This window comes from Poeciliopsis prolifica, unplaced genomic scaffold (assembly GCF_027474105.1).
Source record: "Poeciliopsis prolifica strain line A6 unplaced genomic scaffold, Auburn_PproV2 SCAFFOLD018, whole genome shotgun sequence".
In the NCBI taxonomy this organism is placed as follows: Eukaryota; Metazoa; Chordata; class Actinopteri; order Cyprinodontiformes; family Poeciliidae; genus Poeciliopsis; species Poeciliopsis prolifica.
The window spans coordinates 2,575,816-2,593,357 of record NW_026562393.1 but is presented as its reverse complement, the minus strand read 5'-3'; the positions used below and the strand labels follow the sequence as shown (position 1 = coordinate 2,593,357).

At 39.2% G+C, this 17,542-nt stretch overlaps 1 protein-coding gene across 3 annotated transcripts in view; it reads right to left on the bottom strand.

Moving 5' to 3' along the window:
* The window catches only part of LOC129368062 (thyroid hormone receptor alpha), a 117,315-nt gene that overhangs the window by 15,384 nt on the left and 84,389 nt on the right, over positions 1-17,542 (bottom strand). For all 3 annotated transcript variants that reach the window (XM_055042887.1, XM_055042886.1, XM_055042885.1), the window contains 5 exons: positions 16,130-16,527; positions 6,692-6,753; positions 3,090-3,190; positions 2,359-2,506; positions 1,466-1,671 (listed from right to left, as the gene is read on the bottom strand). In XM_055042887.1, the coding sequence (XP_054898862.1) occupies positions 1,466-1,671; positions 2,359-2,506; positions 3,090-3,190; positions 6,692-6,753; positions 16,130-16,185 (573 nt within the window). In that variant the 5' untranslated portion in view covers positions 16,186-16,527. The remainder of the gene's footprint in view (positions 1-1,465; positions 1,672-2,358; positions 2,507-3,089; positions 3,191-6,691; positions 6,754-16,129; positions 16,528-17,542) is intronic.

The following is a 17,542-nucleotide window of genomic DNA, read 5'->3' as shown; positions in this document are numbered from 1 at the left end:
GAGATTTCCGAGAGCCTGACAGCATGTTCAAAGTCAGCATATTTCATGGCGAGGGCCTCACTAACGTTGGAAAACAGTTAACTTTGAGCCCTCTTCACTCAGAAACAGCATCCACACTGAAGGATGTGGGTTGTCAGAGATTTCCTGAATCGGCAGAAATACAGCAGACTCAGCCGATGAGTTGGATTTGATTCACTTACTCAAGTCAGTGGACTCACTGGAAACAACTGAATGTGTGAGTCAACAGCAACATGCAGCCCCACGTCAAAAGCTGGTGTCATACACACAGCGGATAAAGCAAACCATGACTCACTCCAGCAGCAGCAGAAAAAAAAAAAACAATTATTTGTTTTTACTTTTCTTTTAGAAATAAGGAAGTGAAAAATCAAACAAATTCCTTATCTGTATAATTTACCTCTTGGAGACAAGAAAACATCATGCATTCATTTACCAAGAAGTAAATTTAATTCAATTACTCTCTACTTTTTATTATTCCTCCTTTCTTCAAAGTGGACATTTTCAAACCAGAACGCTATCACGACCTTGATCCACAGAGACTAATGCAAATCAATGCAATAAGCTGAGTTCACAGTCTCAGCAGGACCTGGTGAAGCCTCGGCGTGTTGTGTTTGCTGAAGATAAACTAATCAAATGCTGGCCCGTCACCCGTCAAATACAAAAGTAATTTTTTTTCGCAAACAAATTCTAAATAAAGTGAATGAAAGAGATAAAAATGTAAAACTACATAAAAAAGAGAACACACATGCAGATCGTAGAGTCTAATAAAATTAACAGGCGTCATGTCTCCATGTGGTTTAAATCTTTATTAAATATATATATAGAGAGATATATCTCTATAGAGATATATTTATAGAGGTCTGCATAATACCATGAAAAATATAAACAAATAAGAGCTTTTCAAAAATTTTACATCATGATGTACATTCCTGAAAGATTGGCAACCAAATTTGTTTTCCCAAAATTTTGAAGGTCTTATTTGTATTACAGAGATCTGTGTTTTGAATGAGTAAATAAAATGTCACTATACAGATTTGCTTTTGGCCTTATTAGTCTGAAAAGCCTTCTAAAATATTATATATTTGTTGTAACTAAGAGAGCTCAACCTGTTCATGCTTTGATTAGCAACAAAAATAAAAGCATGCAGACTTTTTTGCTCCTGCTGCTCTCAGGTTTGTCCTACAAGGCTTCACACCTCCCACAAACTCAGGCCAAAACGACCTTGTGTTTTGGCTCAGGATTATGTGAAGCATTCAGCTTTTATGCACCTTCAAACACTTTCAGAGCCAAACTCCTACCCTGCAGCAAGCTCCGACCTTTAGAGGAGACTGTCTTGGATTAATATTTTTTTTTCTTGCATTTGAGTGTCAGAACATAAAATATTGTACATCTAAAAGAAAGTGGAGTTATCTGGACAAAAATGGAAACCAGAGCAACATGTTCCTACCAGGAATTTGCGGTTCTGTTTCCACTGTGCACCCTGAGCGTTGGTATGCCGATGGGCCTCCGTCACCAGCCGGATCAGGTCCCACTCGGCCACAGTGGGCTCTGGACGGGTCTGCAGGGACTTCACCATCTCCTCTTTTTTGCGTTTCTCCCTGTTCTCCTCAATAAGGCGCCGTTTCGCCACCCGCTTTGAGTCATCCAGGACCACTGTGGAGGAAAGAAGAAAAGTTTAAATGTACATTAAGTTTAAAGGAAGAGTTTTTACTTGAAAACACATTTCAACCACAATAACTTGTGAGTTAGATCGCTTATTACTTATTTCCTATACAAACTTTAATATCAATTTTCTGAATGTACACCAGCATCTACACTCCTTAAATATGTTCAAATTCTGCCAACAAACTCATGTTTCATGAGATTTTATGAAAGCCTTTGTATAATAGCTCAAGCTCAGCCTGAGTGAACAGAAAGCATCTATTTTCATGCCTTTGCAGAAACTTTCAGTTGGACACATACATATGCTTTCATCTAAGCTGTTCCATTGTAACTCTGGACATATAATTAGGGACATTGACCTAGTAGAAGGTCAGCCTCCGCCCCAGGCCCAAGTCTTTCTCAACACCCAATATGATATTTTCAGGATGGTGTAAAGTCTGCTCCACCTAATTGGGTTGTGGGCAACTGCAAACAGGAATTCTGGATTGTATTTAAGGGTAACAGCTTAATAGGGGCCAAATACAAATGTGTGCCATTATTTCCTAATTTTTCTGTTTAATGAAAAATTAAAACTATTTAACTTTTGTTCTACTTTACCATGATTAAAAATCCCAGTATAATACACTGACGTTCGTGTTTGTCAAGTGACAGAATGTGGAAAAAAAACTTTGCACTTACAGTCCATGGCCATTCCCACTGAGATGCACTTCTTAAAGCGACACAGCTGGCACTGGTTGCGGGTGATCTTGTCGATGATGCAGCAGCCATCGTATTTGCAGGAGTAGGTGGGATGGAGGTTCTTTTGAATGGTCCTACGAAAGAAACCCTGCAGGCACGACGAAAAGCATACACAGAGAGAGGGGGAGACGGATGAATGAATGAATGCTTCAGGCAGAGTGACAGTCGGTCAGATACAGTGGAGGCCTGATGGGAAACAGAGCAGGCAGAAATTAAAGCGATGGAGGACAAGAAAAGGACAAGATAAAATGAAAACCTTAAATCCCACATCCTACGACATCTCATTAAAGTCAGGAACAATCAGTCCTCCTGCTGGTCTTGTTTGTGAGAAACGTTAACACACAGTAAGTAAGGTGTAAAAACCTTACATCAAGCATTAGTTATTTTAGCTTAGCTTCCACGAAGGAATAAATGTATCTGAAATCTTGTATCTGACCCAAAGATCCAAATAAGCTCATTTTCAGCCTGTCTGAAGGTTTTCTTTCTTTTTTTTTTTCTTTTTTTACCTTTATTGATTTTTCTTACTGTGAATCACATCCAAAACATAATCTCTCCTAAGCATGTAAAGATCACTGTATTTTTGCACTGAGAAAAGCCTTGGCTTGTAACATGAACACAAAAAAAGAATCTACAGATAACTGACAGAGGTGAGTGTCTCTGTGGACGCGTACCTTGCAGCCCTCGCAGGTAATGCAGCGGTAGTGGTACCCTGTGGCCTTGTCGCCACACACCACACATGGCTCATCCTTTTCGAGGTAGCTGGGGATGTACCCTGAAAGAAGAGGTAACACGAGCATAAACATAAAGGGCACAATACTGCGGGAGGGTGGCTATTTAAACCAGAAACAGTACGTTCATCAAGGGTGCTGCGTTTGTATCTTTTGGGATTTTCAATGAAAACATTCAGAATCTTTCCAGGCTATCTGGCATTCTAGCATTCTCATTGCTTTACTTTCCTGTTAAAAACAATGTTTTATAAAATAAGAAGTATACAAAACCTTGCAACAAATTTATTTTGGAAGTAAATTCAAAAGATCCATTAATATTTGTGCAGTTGATATGTTTGAAATAAGGACAGAAGAAAGAAAAGAAAAAGGGGAGGGAAAAAATCAAAAAAGGAAATAAGAAAAGAAAAGAAGAGAAGTAGGGCACCTGGAAACAAAGAAAGAAAGAACATAAGAAAGAAAGTAGAAGAAAAACACAAGAAAGAAATTAAAGAAGGACACAATACAGGAAGTAAAGACGGAAAGACATGCGACACAATGATGAGAGGATGGTCACAACATTTAGACCAGTCTAAATAGGAGATGACGTAGGAGATGCAGTCTGTAAGCTTAAATATCTTTCCCCACTTTTTTTTCTACATTTTGAAAATGCAAGCACTGAGTGAGGAACCCTTACTTTAAAAGCTCCCCCTCTACTTCTAATTTAACTTTCAGAAATTTAATTTAAAACGTTCTAAACATCTTTAATGAGTTTAATTGGATGTGAACTACATGGAACTAGTTACACTTGTTTTGACACAGGGAATAAGTCATAGGTCGGGAACGGAACAGCTCGTTCTCCTCCTATGCCGCCTCTGAGACTGGGGAGAACCAAGGAGTTTGCTCAGAAACACAGGAAATAGCAGATTTCCAGACATTTCATGTGCCGTATACGTGGCCGAGCAGCTGGGAGGGGAGGAAATGGTCCAGTGCAAGTTGCAAATAAAGTCAGTGTGGGCACAAACATACACAAACTGAGTGACTTCAGCATGCGTTTTTAGCTCCACAGCTGCTCAGAATTTTTCAGCTCCTTCTGATACATATCACCCTGTATCAGGACTGAGGCGGACAGACCTCTTTTACGGTATGATAACAACCCCAAACATGAAGGGAAAGAGGGGAGTAGCAGAGTGCTCCAGCAGACGGTTTGGCTCCTGCAGAGTCTCAGATTACATCCAAACAGAAGAATTGGAGAAGCTGAATCCACTGATGAAAACCTGAGATTCGTGCAACATCCTAGCTTCTTTTTTGCATGTCTGTAACTCCAAAAGTGCAGCAAGGAGGACGGGCGGGGTTGCGCGTGGTCAAATAGTGACCCAATTCTTTGTCTGGCTTTAACTTATTCAAACAGATTATGAAATGAAAAGCCTTTCCTTCTTTACGCTTAGCGGATGCAGCAGGATTGCAGCTGTGTGTGTGTGTTTGTATTGAGGCGTGTTGAGAGCTGTGACTGGCAGTGTCAGTTGCGCCCTGCTTTTTGGCTTTGCTACAGATTCTAGATGAGGAAGAGGATGAGGGGAAGAAGGAGGGGCAGTGCAAGAAGAGGATGGTGGGAAAGCAAGGCAAGAGTGAGTGCCAAGGGGGCACAACAAGTCACATTTCAAGCCAAATCGATTTGAACAAATACCACCAAGTTCAAGCTGATGAAACCCCACTGGGGATTGTAAGAAGACTTTAGGCTTGCTGAGAGGGAAAAAAATGCACAACTGAAGATGAAAATAAAGAAGCTCAGAAAAGGATGAGAAAAAAGATAAGGAGAACATCAGAGGCAAACCTGTGAGAGGATTGTCAGTGCTGCTGCCTTGGCAGGGCCAAACAATGGTAGACCAACCCTAAAGCTAGTCTGTAGCTGCTTTTGGAAGCCAAGCCTAAAATCAATACCGCTGCAGATCTCTGGATGTGGCAGTGCCCTCTTTTTTGAAACAGGAAACTCAAGAGACATCAACGAGGGTCACTGCTGCAGAGGCAGAGCCTAGTTAAATATTTGGTCTTCACGAGGGTCGCGCCAGAACAGCTGCTTTCTTTGTTTGGATCGGAACGTAATGGATCAGGTGTCTGACGGAGTCCCATGGTTCTTTCTCTGACACAACAGGAGTCCGGGTGGGACAACATATGAGACTGTAAACACTGAGGACATTAGGGGATAATCCTGACTACACACACTAATCCGCTGCTGCTGTATGAACTACACAATAAAACTTTAATAGCATAATAAGCGATTACCCATGCTTATAATGTTAAAAAAAGAAAAAAAAAATAATGAGCTCCTAATTTCAAAAAGCTTGTTATCCTGTCTTGATGTTAGATCCTACACATATTTCTGAATATGCGGTGATATCCCAGGCTTTAAACATCTCACGGATTCAGCTCTGTAACTACCACCATCAAGTGGTGGCAGTTACTGTACCGACTATGATCTCTGAGGCGTAATATAAGACTGCGAAATGAGCATGGCATGACCCAAAGCAACGACAACTGTTCCTGCAGGTCAGAGACATCAATCATACTCTAGTGTCTATCTTTTTGAGAAACATGAGCAGAGTCTGATGAAGATAAGATGCTGAGGATGGTGGACAGCAACTTTGCTTGCATTTAAAGCACTGAATGCGTTTGGAGCATGTACACGAGGATTGACACATAGGCTATACACATAGCCTTCCAGGTTGCAACCCATGCCTTTTTTTTTCCACGATTGCAGCTCCTTGAGCTGAAAGCACACAATTAGGGGTGGACAGAAATATTGACTCATCAATGCAATTGCTATTATTTATTCTCCAATTCAATCTAATTTTCGGAAACCCTGTGAATTGCCAGGTTGCCAGTGTCTTTCGCACCGTGCTGAGCAACGACTTCATGAGCAGCATACACGCTTGCTGCTCTTCCAACAAAAGATGGGCTGAAGCAAAGTGTGTTTGTGTGTGTGTGGGTGTGTGTGTTTTCTTCTCAAAACCTTTACCGTAACACCAGTAAAGAAGACTCTTTTACAAGAGCAACCTGAAGAGAGAGGCTCAAAATGATGGCATTAATGGGCCATCCAGCAGTGTTGCGGGTGATTCAAACCATATGCTGGCTTGGAGGGAAAACAAAAACATATCAGGTGCTTCATTTTCCTAAATAAAGCTGTTCCTCCCACCATAATTCTTTCACTGCGTCTTTCTTCGCCTGTTTACATCTCTCCCTCATTTCCCAGGATTTGGAGCCGTCACTCTCACAATAAACACTAACCAACACAAAGGCAGACAAAGCAGAGGGCTATTGTGTATCAATGGCAGATGCCCAAAATATTTTTCTCCATATCTGAAAGCAAAATGTCCACAAGGCAGTTTTGAAATAGCTACCACCTACCTGTGTACAATTGCACAGCTGCCTAGATTCATTGTGAGGAGCTTTCCTAAAAAATGCTACATTCATCACGTGTTTGATGAGATTTCTAAAAATGAACAAATGAACAGCTTTAATTCTCTGGATTAGGGATTCGTGGACCTTAAAAGATTAAATCAGTCACTCACCAGTCATACTCTTCACCGAACATTGGCTGTTCTTCCTCTTCCTCTTAGGGCCATTGAGCCACCTGAGGGGTGATAAAAGAAACAGAAAAAGAATTCAGACTTTGATGAATTTTCTGTTTTACAATGAGACCGCCTGGTTTGTTTCACAGTTGTTGTATTAAGCAGTCACAGTAAAGTTACATACACACAAGTTAGCGTGAGGTTCCCAGTTTCTGCACAACTTCATCCACTTACTGAGTTTCTGCCTCGTTCTAATGAGTCACCACAGCAATTTCCTGCAGCCAAAGCATGGTCTTTGACCAGGAGATTGCAACGTCTTGATCATTTTCTTTTCCAAACATTTTGTTTTCGATTTGCTGCTGGTGCGATATCGTTGTCCAGTTGAGTAGCCAGTTTGGACCAAGCTCTAATTGTGTGACAGAAGGCTTCACTGAGGCCAGTATGAGTTTTTAACTGGACTGAAAACTGATATGTAAAAATTACTATTCAACGTAAAAGAGCAATTTTGTTCATAAGTAGTTGTCCATAGCAGAGCCAGATGATTCAGAATTTATACATAAAAAGCCAAAGAGACAATGCAAGCTAATCTGTACAATCCGTCTCTGTGCCAGCCATCTGCGCTCTAAAATCTAGAAAGAAATGAGTGTTTTCATGGAGCAATGGAGCACTCAAAGCCAATACTATTCGGAGGCCTTTTATACAAGTAATTGGGTGTATTTTAACAGTAAAAGCTTTGCTTTTGACTGTGCTCTCAAACTACATTCAATAGCAGGAAAATTACTTTGCGGGAAATACATAAATAAGCCCCTTAAAGCCCTCCAATTACATGGCTACACATGGGGGAAACCCCACACTGACAAAGCAGGGGAGAGAACAACTCCACAGGCACATCAACACACAGCACATCAGAGGCACAGCTGAAACCACACCAGCAAGGTTTGAAAGGCATGTTGGAAACATCCTGCTCAAATGGGAGGGGATGGAAGGTGAAGGAAGAACACGATCCCATAAAGACTGTGCGTGACACACAGTCAGGTTGTGCAGTCTGTTAGTGTCGGAGGTGTTTGCAGTTCAAAGAGTGTGTAGGGTGGTCGCACGAAACCTCAGGGAGAACAAGGAGTACCAGCAGAAACTGCACCGCCTAACCACAGAGATTTCTACAATAATTAATGTTTTATGCCCAGTTTGTTTATTATTATCGCACATAAGGACACCATGTGGAACTTGGAAAGCCACTGAGGCAGCATATAATAAGCGCTTAAATAAATAAGCTATAAAAACAGTTTTATTTGCCAAATTAAAATTGTAGGTGAAGGCAGCATTAGTTATTCAGTCGGTAATAAATGGAACAATAAAAACTACAACCAAACATAAAGTTGACATTCAATTAATATATCTGCTTTGATTTCTCTGCAATATTTAATAAAAAAAGTTTCAAATGAGTTGAATAACTAAAGCCACACTAAAATTAATGTCACAATAGAAATGATAAAACATATTTATTTTTTATTTTAATCACTGAATTTATGCAATAATAATTAAATTTAATTAGTAAAATGTTAAGTGTTATCTAAATTACCATTAAAAAAATAAATTCAGAGTCATTAATGGACTAATTACACACAAAAATATAAATTAAAATGAGATCAATTTACTGTTTGTCATAAATAATTTATGTAGTAATTTTTTTAAATTTTTGCCAGATCGCAGATTTGGTTCATCATCCGGATGCGGTTGCTCAGGCCACAATCAGGATGCAGTTCCTTTATGATGTCGGCTGTGATTATAAACTCTGGCAGCTTTGAGTCGCACTGCTTCGTTTGCTGCCGTAAAGTAACTTCGAGTCTTACAAGTTCTGGTGTGACGGTGAAAAGATGGAGACAATTTTCTTATCATGTTTGCAAGGTTAGTAACTTCATTTCATCATAAAAAGTCAGAATAAAAAGTCAAAAACAGGACTGCATATCTAGGCATGCTTGGTGTTTAACCTCACAGTGAGAAAACAAATGCAATTGCCTGTTAAGTTGCTATCATTGTGCCCTAATGCTGCCCTTTATATGTTAGACTTTAATTATAGCTCGGCACTGCTTATGACTCCCTTTGCCCTTTTCGAAATCTATAGGATAGATTACAACAGCATAAAATAAAGCTCTTAAACACCCCATGGAGCCTGATTTATTTTGATTGTTTTGTTTACAGAATCTTAAAACTCTCTTGTGGCCCAGTTGATTGAGATAATGATCCCATTTTGTTAGGATGTTGAAAAGCGCGACTTCAGAAGCTTTTAAGCAAAATGTAATTTGACAAATGTGGTCCACTGAAGAACATTCTCACATGTTTGAGCTATTCCACATTTTAAAATGTTGCAAGCAGAAACCTTAGGGTATTTCACTTGATTTGAATTCCATACACAGACATTACTGTAAGTATTGCTTGTTTGCAAATTTGTAGAATTTGTGAACAAGATGCAAAGTTTATTGATACCCCTGGAAAATTCAGATCTTCTGCTAGTGAAGAATTTTATTTCCTTTATGAAATTAGACAAGAATATCTAAGAAAATAATACCACCACATAAAAGGAATATTAAATTTTTAAAAATATCTCTAAACAATGTTAATAATTGCAAGTTAAAAATTACACTTTTAATTTATTTCTAATAATTAAAAAAAACTATTTACCGAAATTACAGTAATTGAACCCTTTTTCTATTTATTTTAATTTACTTCAAAATGGGAATCAGTTGTTTTAAAAGCACCATGCGTCTGTTTTTCACTTTGTTTACATTGAGGGTGAACTTGTCGGTAATAGTTGTGACAGCACACCAGTATCAAGATAATATTTGAGTTTTGAGTAAGTGAGGGTAAAAAAAAAAAAAGAAAGAAAAATTGTATCCGTAAAGGTGCTTGGGGCAACAGCCCCTCAGTCAGTCAGTGATGTGACAGCTCAGACCACCACTGTGACAGAGTGTTTATGCCGTCAGAAACATCAACAAACAGATACTCTTTTTTCCAGCTTTCTGTCATTCCAACAACTGTTCATTTCTGAAGAGATCATGGTGTGGAAAAAAAAAAAATGAAAATCTCAGTTGCCACATGCTGAGGTTTGGTTTCCCTCCTCTGAGTACCACACTGTTCTATTTGCAAGCACACATCTGTTACATCACTGCACAACAGCCGGAGAACTGGCACAGTAATGATATGATTATAAAACGATAATACAAATCTCTGGCTCAGATAGAGCTCTTGCTGTAATCCTCTCTATTAAGTTCTGATTAAACCCAAAACAGAACCATTAGTGTTAAAAAAAAAAAAAAAAAAAAAATTGCAGATACAATATTTCTTTTCTGTAAGGTTTCGTGAAGTTATAAAAAGCAGAATGTTAGCAAACCATCTCACACGGCTGCGGAACATGTGCACGTAAGTATCCCAGTTTGGAAATGAACAACATGCATAATTGAATATTATGCACAGCATTATTTGTTGCAGAGCCATAACTCAGAGGGCTTTCTGATTCCAGCACTCTTAGACTCTCAGCAGCAAGCACTATAAGCCCCACAAACACACTTAACACCCCACCAAATACATAGCACCCACTTGAGAACAATGGCAGAAAAAGTTTGGTATGTCCTAAATTTGCGCATAACAAACACAAACACACACATGTTGCTCAATAAGAGCGTCGTCCTTCTGAAAACAAACAACCAAGAATATGAATCTAAAAAAATTGCAAATTCTCAAACTCACAGCACTGCTGAGCAGATGACACAGCGAGACTGTAAAATATGCATGCCAGAGGAGTGGCTCTAGCCGAAGCTACAGATGTGAGCTGGGGCGCTGCCTCCATGCATCTCTAACATGCGATGCTATGTTTAGTCTGGTGACCCACTCAAGTGCACTCTGCCTCTCCCTTCTTATTCTTTTAGTCTGTTTCACTCTCTCTCTCGGCTACAAGAACAGAACCACCCATTCTATCCTGACTGGACCACAGCCAGCCTCTTTGCTGGTGACCCAAATGGTTGCTGTGGTTTGTTTAGAAAGGAGTTTAGTGACCTGGCTGCCAACAGAAAACTAAGAAAATTTATTTATTTTTTCTTAAAGAAAGGGGAAAAAAACTGCGGAGCCCCCAAGGGGACGTGAGGATTTTTTTTTTCTTTTGCAAAACTCGCAAAACTTTAGCGTTCCCTCACAATATTGAATACTGTAAGCCCTTTTACGGTGGTACTTTCTGCTTTAATATAAGGTTATGTGGGGTTTTTCCGTGAATGTTAATACCTTGGTTCAGACAACCAACACAACAGAGACTCAATCTAAACTTTCAGATGACTGATCACCCCGCGATAATAACTCAGAAATAGTCCAAATTAGGATGTATTTTTATTTCTTTCCTACTTACAGTACATTTCTGTTTATATCATAGGTTTTTCATGCGTTTCTATCCAAAAGGAAAAGATATAAAACTTCAAATATTTCACAAAGAGGAATTAACATTCAAGGAAAAATCTCACATAACCTTGTGTTAAAGCAGAAAGGACGGCAGCCACCGTAAAAAGGCTCACAGTATTCCATTATGCCGCATAACTGATCAGTACAATATTGCGAAGCAAAAGTTTTGCGAGGGAACGCAAAAGAAAAACATTTCCCCATGACCCCTAGGGGGCTCTGTAAAAAAATAACATATATCGACCTAAAGGTAGAGATATAAAAATGAGAAAGATCACAGAAAATAAGAAAACCTAACAAACCCAACAGAAATGGGTTTGTTATAATGAATAAATATTTGAATAGTTTACAACATTTTGTAGACTGACTTTATTGCATTTAACACCATAAACAACCCATAGCCGAGGGATGAGAACATAAAGTTTATGTCAAGAAAACAACAGCTTGAGCAGCTGTTTGTGAGCATAAAGTTTATCAGGTACAAAAAACAGTTTTATTTTACAGATAATTGTCTGTTTAACTTCCCAGTATCTGAGCCAAACAAGGAAAAATAACAAAAAGGATGTTTAGTTGCAGATGCAGCTGGAGCGTTTAACTTTTACTGTCATTTGCCATGTGTTTTTTTTTTTTTTTTTTTTTTTGTGTGTGTGTGTGTGTATATTAGTTTGATGTGATACTTTACACAACATGTAAGATAGTTAGTTTAAGCTGATATTGTCAGATCTGTTTCAAATTTTGTGGACATGGACTGTTCCTGCCTTCTATACACTAACAAGCATGAACATAAACTTTTCATTTCTCTCATCAGTTGTGCGTTAAATGCATGACAGCTGTAGAAAATAAGATGCTTCTGTTTGTATTTCTTTACACTTATATAACATTTCCTCTTATGGAGGTGAGCTCAACTAAAACCTAAGCAATAGTATTGAAAGGCTTTCACAGAAAAAGGACAAAACAAAGAAACTCAGAACAGAATTATATCCAACAGTCTCTAAATGAGGCCCCCTTGTCCTATGTTTAGAGTGCTACAGTCGTCCATTGTTGTCCCTGTATGTTATCGTCTCACAGCTGAGCCTGTCTCGGCCCATGCATCAAGCGCTAATGAACACTTTATTCCCTCATGCGTTCCCTCTGTGTCTAAAACACAGTACAACGGGCGAAGGATACAACATGCTACTGGCTGGGCTTCCACACCACAGTTGTCAACCTCTAGTCCTGGAAGGTCACTGTCCTGCAACTATATGCCTCTGCTGCACCACACCCGAATAAAATAATTAGGTCATTAACAAGGCACTGGGGAACTTATCTACACAAGAAGGAGGTAAGTAAGCCATTTCATTCTAGTATTTCGTAGCTGCGGCACATCTAAAAACCGCAGGACGGTGGCCCTTGAGGACTGGAGTTTGACACCCCTGCTCTACACTAATGTACTTTAAACAGCAAATTAACATTGTTACCCACAGTCATGTAGTGAGGCACAATAGTGACATTAAACCAGCTTGAACCTTCTATACTTTGCTTCACTATATGCTCCCTTAATCTTTTAAAGGGGTTTTGGTTCATAACAAGGGAGACACATAAGAAAAAAGGGAAATGTGAGAAAGCATGGAGACCTGCTGCCGCTCTACACGCATCAAGAACACCATCAATAACATCCAGTTCTTTGGTGGGAAATAATTGATATCCTTCCCACATGGTCATGATTTCCATTATTACAACATGTATTCCAGTTTGGTAAATACACTGCAAAACTGGGTGATTCATTTGGGAAAGTTTATGATACATATATTTTTTAACTAATACTTTTCTGAAAATACTAAAAGTCACCTCCAATCTTCCAACACACTCATGCATTTCCAAATAATTGTCCAAGGTCAGAGAAAGTGTCAGTCCTCACCAGCCTGAGTTGGCTCAGACCACAGTTGTGCGATGGACATTTGTAGCCAATATATTTCAGGGCGAACACAAAAAGACTGGAATTTGGACACTTCAGGTGCACTTATCAACTCTTGCTAACTTTACATGCGTCAGTTTTTATTGTACGGAAAATTTGGAAAACAGAAAAAGCACGCAGACATCACATTAAAATGCCTCTGCAAACTAGTTGGTTCAAACCCAAAATCAGCAAGAGAAGGAAAAGTAGGCCAAATATTCACATAGGTTTGAAAAGATGTTAATATCCTGTTGTGTTTTTCACATTTTGAGAAGTTACAACCACAATTTCAACTGCATTTCTTTTGAATTTGCTAGATAAACACAAAGTGAAATAAAATCATAAGCTTAAGGAAAACTTATAACTTTTTTTAAAGACATAACCTCGCAAGTGTGTTGTGAATTTAAGTGCAGCCCTTCTGAGTGACTACTTTTGATGCTTTTGCAACTAAGCTTAAATCACACTGTCTCGTAATTATGTGACTTCTAAATGCAGTTTATTACACATGATTTTATTGAGGGATTTCTAAGTAAGAAAGTGTCAAAATAACACACTCTGAATTTGTGTGTGTATTCAGAAATAGCAGCTTTGCCTCTTTTTAAATGAAATAAATGTATCTTGGGTCTCTTGTCAACTTGCTGCCACAACACAGCTGACTAAAAGCCCACTATAGGTGAGATTTAGGAACTCTATGCTCCATATGACCAGAAATCAAATGGATCCTGATAAGATAAGAAAGAGTATGAGAAAAACATTTTAATCGTTTTTATTGTTTCAAATTATGGCTCACATTGAGGCTAGAAACTAGGCTGCGCTCCATGAATAAATGCACACACGGTTGATCAAGTAGAAAGTGGAATCTTCCGCTGTGCAAAATGTGAAAGCATAAAAAAGGCCTATTATAGCTCATAGCTCACAGATGAACCACACTCTTTAAGGCTGTGAGCTAGGCCATAAAGTTGTTGCAGCAAAGACCATGCAGGCTTACATCAGCTGCTGTAATATGTTTGGAAACGTGATGCAACACCCAATCCATATATATCAGAGCACAAAGCTTCAAATTGGTGTCAAACACAGCATCAAAGGTAATTGTCCATCAAAAAGTCTTCTGTTTGTGTGAAAATCGGACAGATAATCATTCCCATTTTTAACTGGAATAACCATGTTGACATCGTACAACACGGGCCTGATATCCACAGAAAGCACCGACCACCCCAAAACTCATCTGCAGTGAGCTGATGAGTTCACTGATCTCCAGTGATCTGCACAGATCACTGGAGTTGTGATTACACTGATAATCATCTCAACAAGGCAACAAATTGCAGCTCGAATGTGATGCAGGTGTAAGGAAAGAATATTGAGCTGAGACCCTTGAACATGTCTAATGAAAATGAAAAGTTCAAAGGATTTACTTCCAAAAACACAACAACTGTCACTCAGGAGGGAGAGCTGGTATTCCTCCAACAGGTGCCTGCGTTGGCTGAGGAATGCATCCGAGCTTTACGCAGTGAAGGAAACCTGATACCGCATTACCGCACAGACACTCAGCCAGTTCATTTACATGGCAATAAAATATTAGCGATTTCTTTTTTATCATTGTCATGAGCCATTTCATGGATAATTATGATTCACTCAGGATTTTCTTCAACATGTATGATGTTAAGCGTTTTGACTTTATTACAATGCAAGAAAACAATCCTGTATTAAGAGAAATTTATAAACCGATATAGAAATATTGTTACTAAATTTAAGTGGCTACATATTTTACCATTCTCTGCTATTGTTTAATGTAGGGCTGCATGATTTTAGGGAATTGTGTGATACGGTTGAATATTGTAATCTACATTTTTCTCAACTCTTTCTCAGATGTTACTGTGATGCTCTCAGCACTCGCTTTGCACTGTAGTCTGCTGCGAACTGTCATACGTCTTCAGCATCAGATTGAATAGACTGCTGACAGTCAAAGGGTGAATTCATACACATTTATGAAGAATACAGCGGCCAACAACACACTCCTATATATTCTGCAGTCCCAATGGAATGTGATGAAACTGCTATGAAGCTAACCTTGATTATTGGTTAAAAGAAGTAAATAAAAATAGTTTCCCTGCATTGACAAAAAATTTAGTAAGTTTTTACCTGTAAAGACATCATGAGAAAGATTTTTTATTCTGTTTCAAGATTAAATTTTTTGTTTTCATGCACTGTCCGGCCAGTAGGTGGCAGGGTGTTGACCAATACTTATACAATAAAATGGCATTTTTACAAGTGTTCCTCCAAACGCACATGTATAAAATAAGATGCTGTTAATTTTAGTTACTGTCCTTTGACTTTGGAAGTCAAAGGTCTGGTGACATTCATCTGGGGGTAAATCAAAAGCTAAGGAAAAGTTCTTATAGCTCTTATTTTGCAAAAATAAGTTTTAATAGACTGGGTGATCACCATGCCTGCATTCTAAGCTAAGTGTTGTAGCTCCGCAAATACTGTTCTGCAATATTAAGATAACAACTGAGTCAATGGGAAACCTTAACACATGCATACCTTCAATTTCCCCATTTAATTAATTCCTATCAGGATCAGAGCAGCAACTTTAAAATTCCCACACAAATCAGCTGAGTAAGTTCAGAATTTTCCTCCACAGTTTTTTTAAATATCAAAGTAGACTGATGATAAATGGTAACCCTTTCTATTGGACCCCAGCCCCAAGGCTTTTCCTTTAAAGGGCCTCTGTTGCCTTCCTCTTGGCCTCTGTGTCACTAATATTGTTTTTTCATTAAGGTGCAGTAGCTTAAACAGGACAGTGTTTGTTTGCACTCAGCTCTGCTTCTCAAGAATCGAATGTAAGGGTCAACATATCAAGGCTAAAAGCAGCTACAGGCCAAAGTCCACTTGAAACCGTTCACATGGAGTAAACAGACCGGTGAACAAAGTGTGTTTTACTGCTGACATTCCAATAATGTAAAAAGTACCTATTAAAAGGGAAAAAAACAGAACAACAACAACAACAACAACAAAAAACTGGTGACATAAAAAGAAAAAAATAGTCCAAAAAGACTTGAACTCACTGTTTCTCTTCTCCCTCTGATGGGTTAGAGTCCTGCTCCTTGGGCATGTGTTCCATTCACCTCAATTCCATCCAGCAGCCAATCACGAGAGACTGAGGCAAGCCCCGCCCTCCGAAGCACGCTCGTCATTCGACGGTCCGGAGGGGTCTGTCTGTAAAGCACAGAGTCGTCTCGTCCCTGGAGTACCTGGGAGGGGAGCAGTGGAGGGCGGAGGGTGGGAGGTGTGGGGGGTGTTGACCCCCTGTGAGGTTGTTGCTGGGTGTGAAGCTTCAGGACAAAGAAGAGGTTGGGGTATCCGCGAGGTTGGGGTATCCGCGGGGGTAAATGTGTTGGCCCTGCAGCCAGGGCTGGGGGTGGACGTCGCTCTTAGGCAGACGGAAGGAGGAATGGGAGACACCCTGCAGAAAAACACACAAGTACAGAAAAAGATTACAGCATCTCCAGGAGAGAAAACAATCGCTCTATCGCTCCTGGATTTCTGCCAAGTAGTAACAGTACTTTTTTAAAGAATTTAAATTGAAAAATTAACATGCAAAAAAAAACAAAAAAAAGATCTGTTTTCTTAGTTTTTGTGGGTGTGGCCAAATTATGTCAGAAATGATTTTATATTTATACATATATATACATATACAAAAGTTTTTTGGGGTGATTTACTGACTGTGGTACTACAACAACTCTTTATGGCAAGAAGTAAAATTTTGAAGCCAAGCACCTCCTATATACCTCCCTATTTCTATATTGGGATTCTAGAGACACTTCTAAGCTGTCCTTGCGATCAAACGCATCAACTTCTTCGCGAAAGACGACACCAACCAAGCAGGAATCATTTATCTGCTTGACAATGCAAAAAAAAAAAAAAAACATCACGCTAATGGTTGCAAACAAGAAGCACATTAAAAATTCAAAAACAATTCCAAAGCGATGGCCAGCAAGGAACTTTCTTCCAAGCTTTCTTGTTACTTATTACGGACACATTTTCACAAAGACAAACCGCAGTGTGAATAGGAAAGCAACACCTTCACCACATGTTGTGCCTTCATGGTCTAATGCTCCAAAGCCCCCTGCAAGCAAATCTCATATTTCATCTCTCACAGCATGACCCTGGTCAGATGAAACTGGCTTTATCTTGAGCACCCAGCAGAAGAAGGAATCCTCTGCATCACACAGCAAATCAATAGTGACAATAGTAAAGAAGATGGCCTGCAGGTCAAAAAGTCTTCTGTCTTTGTTTTCCAATTGACTAGTTCCTGAAAGCTGAAATCGGAAGGAATGTCTCCCACCATACATGCTTAAGCAGTTATTATGACCAGTGTAATCTGGAAGCATTTGGAGGGCCTTGCTGTCTTCTCTTGTTTTCTTTCTACAGCTTTATTTACTCCTCTGTTAATCCCCTTAGTTCAGTATCTTTCTAAT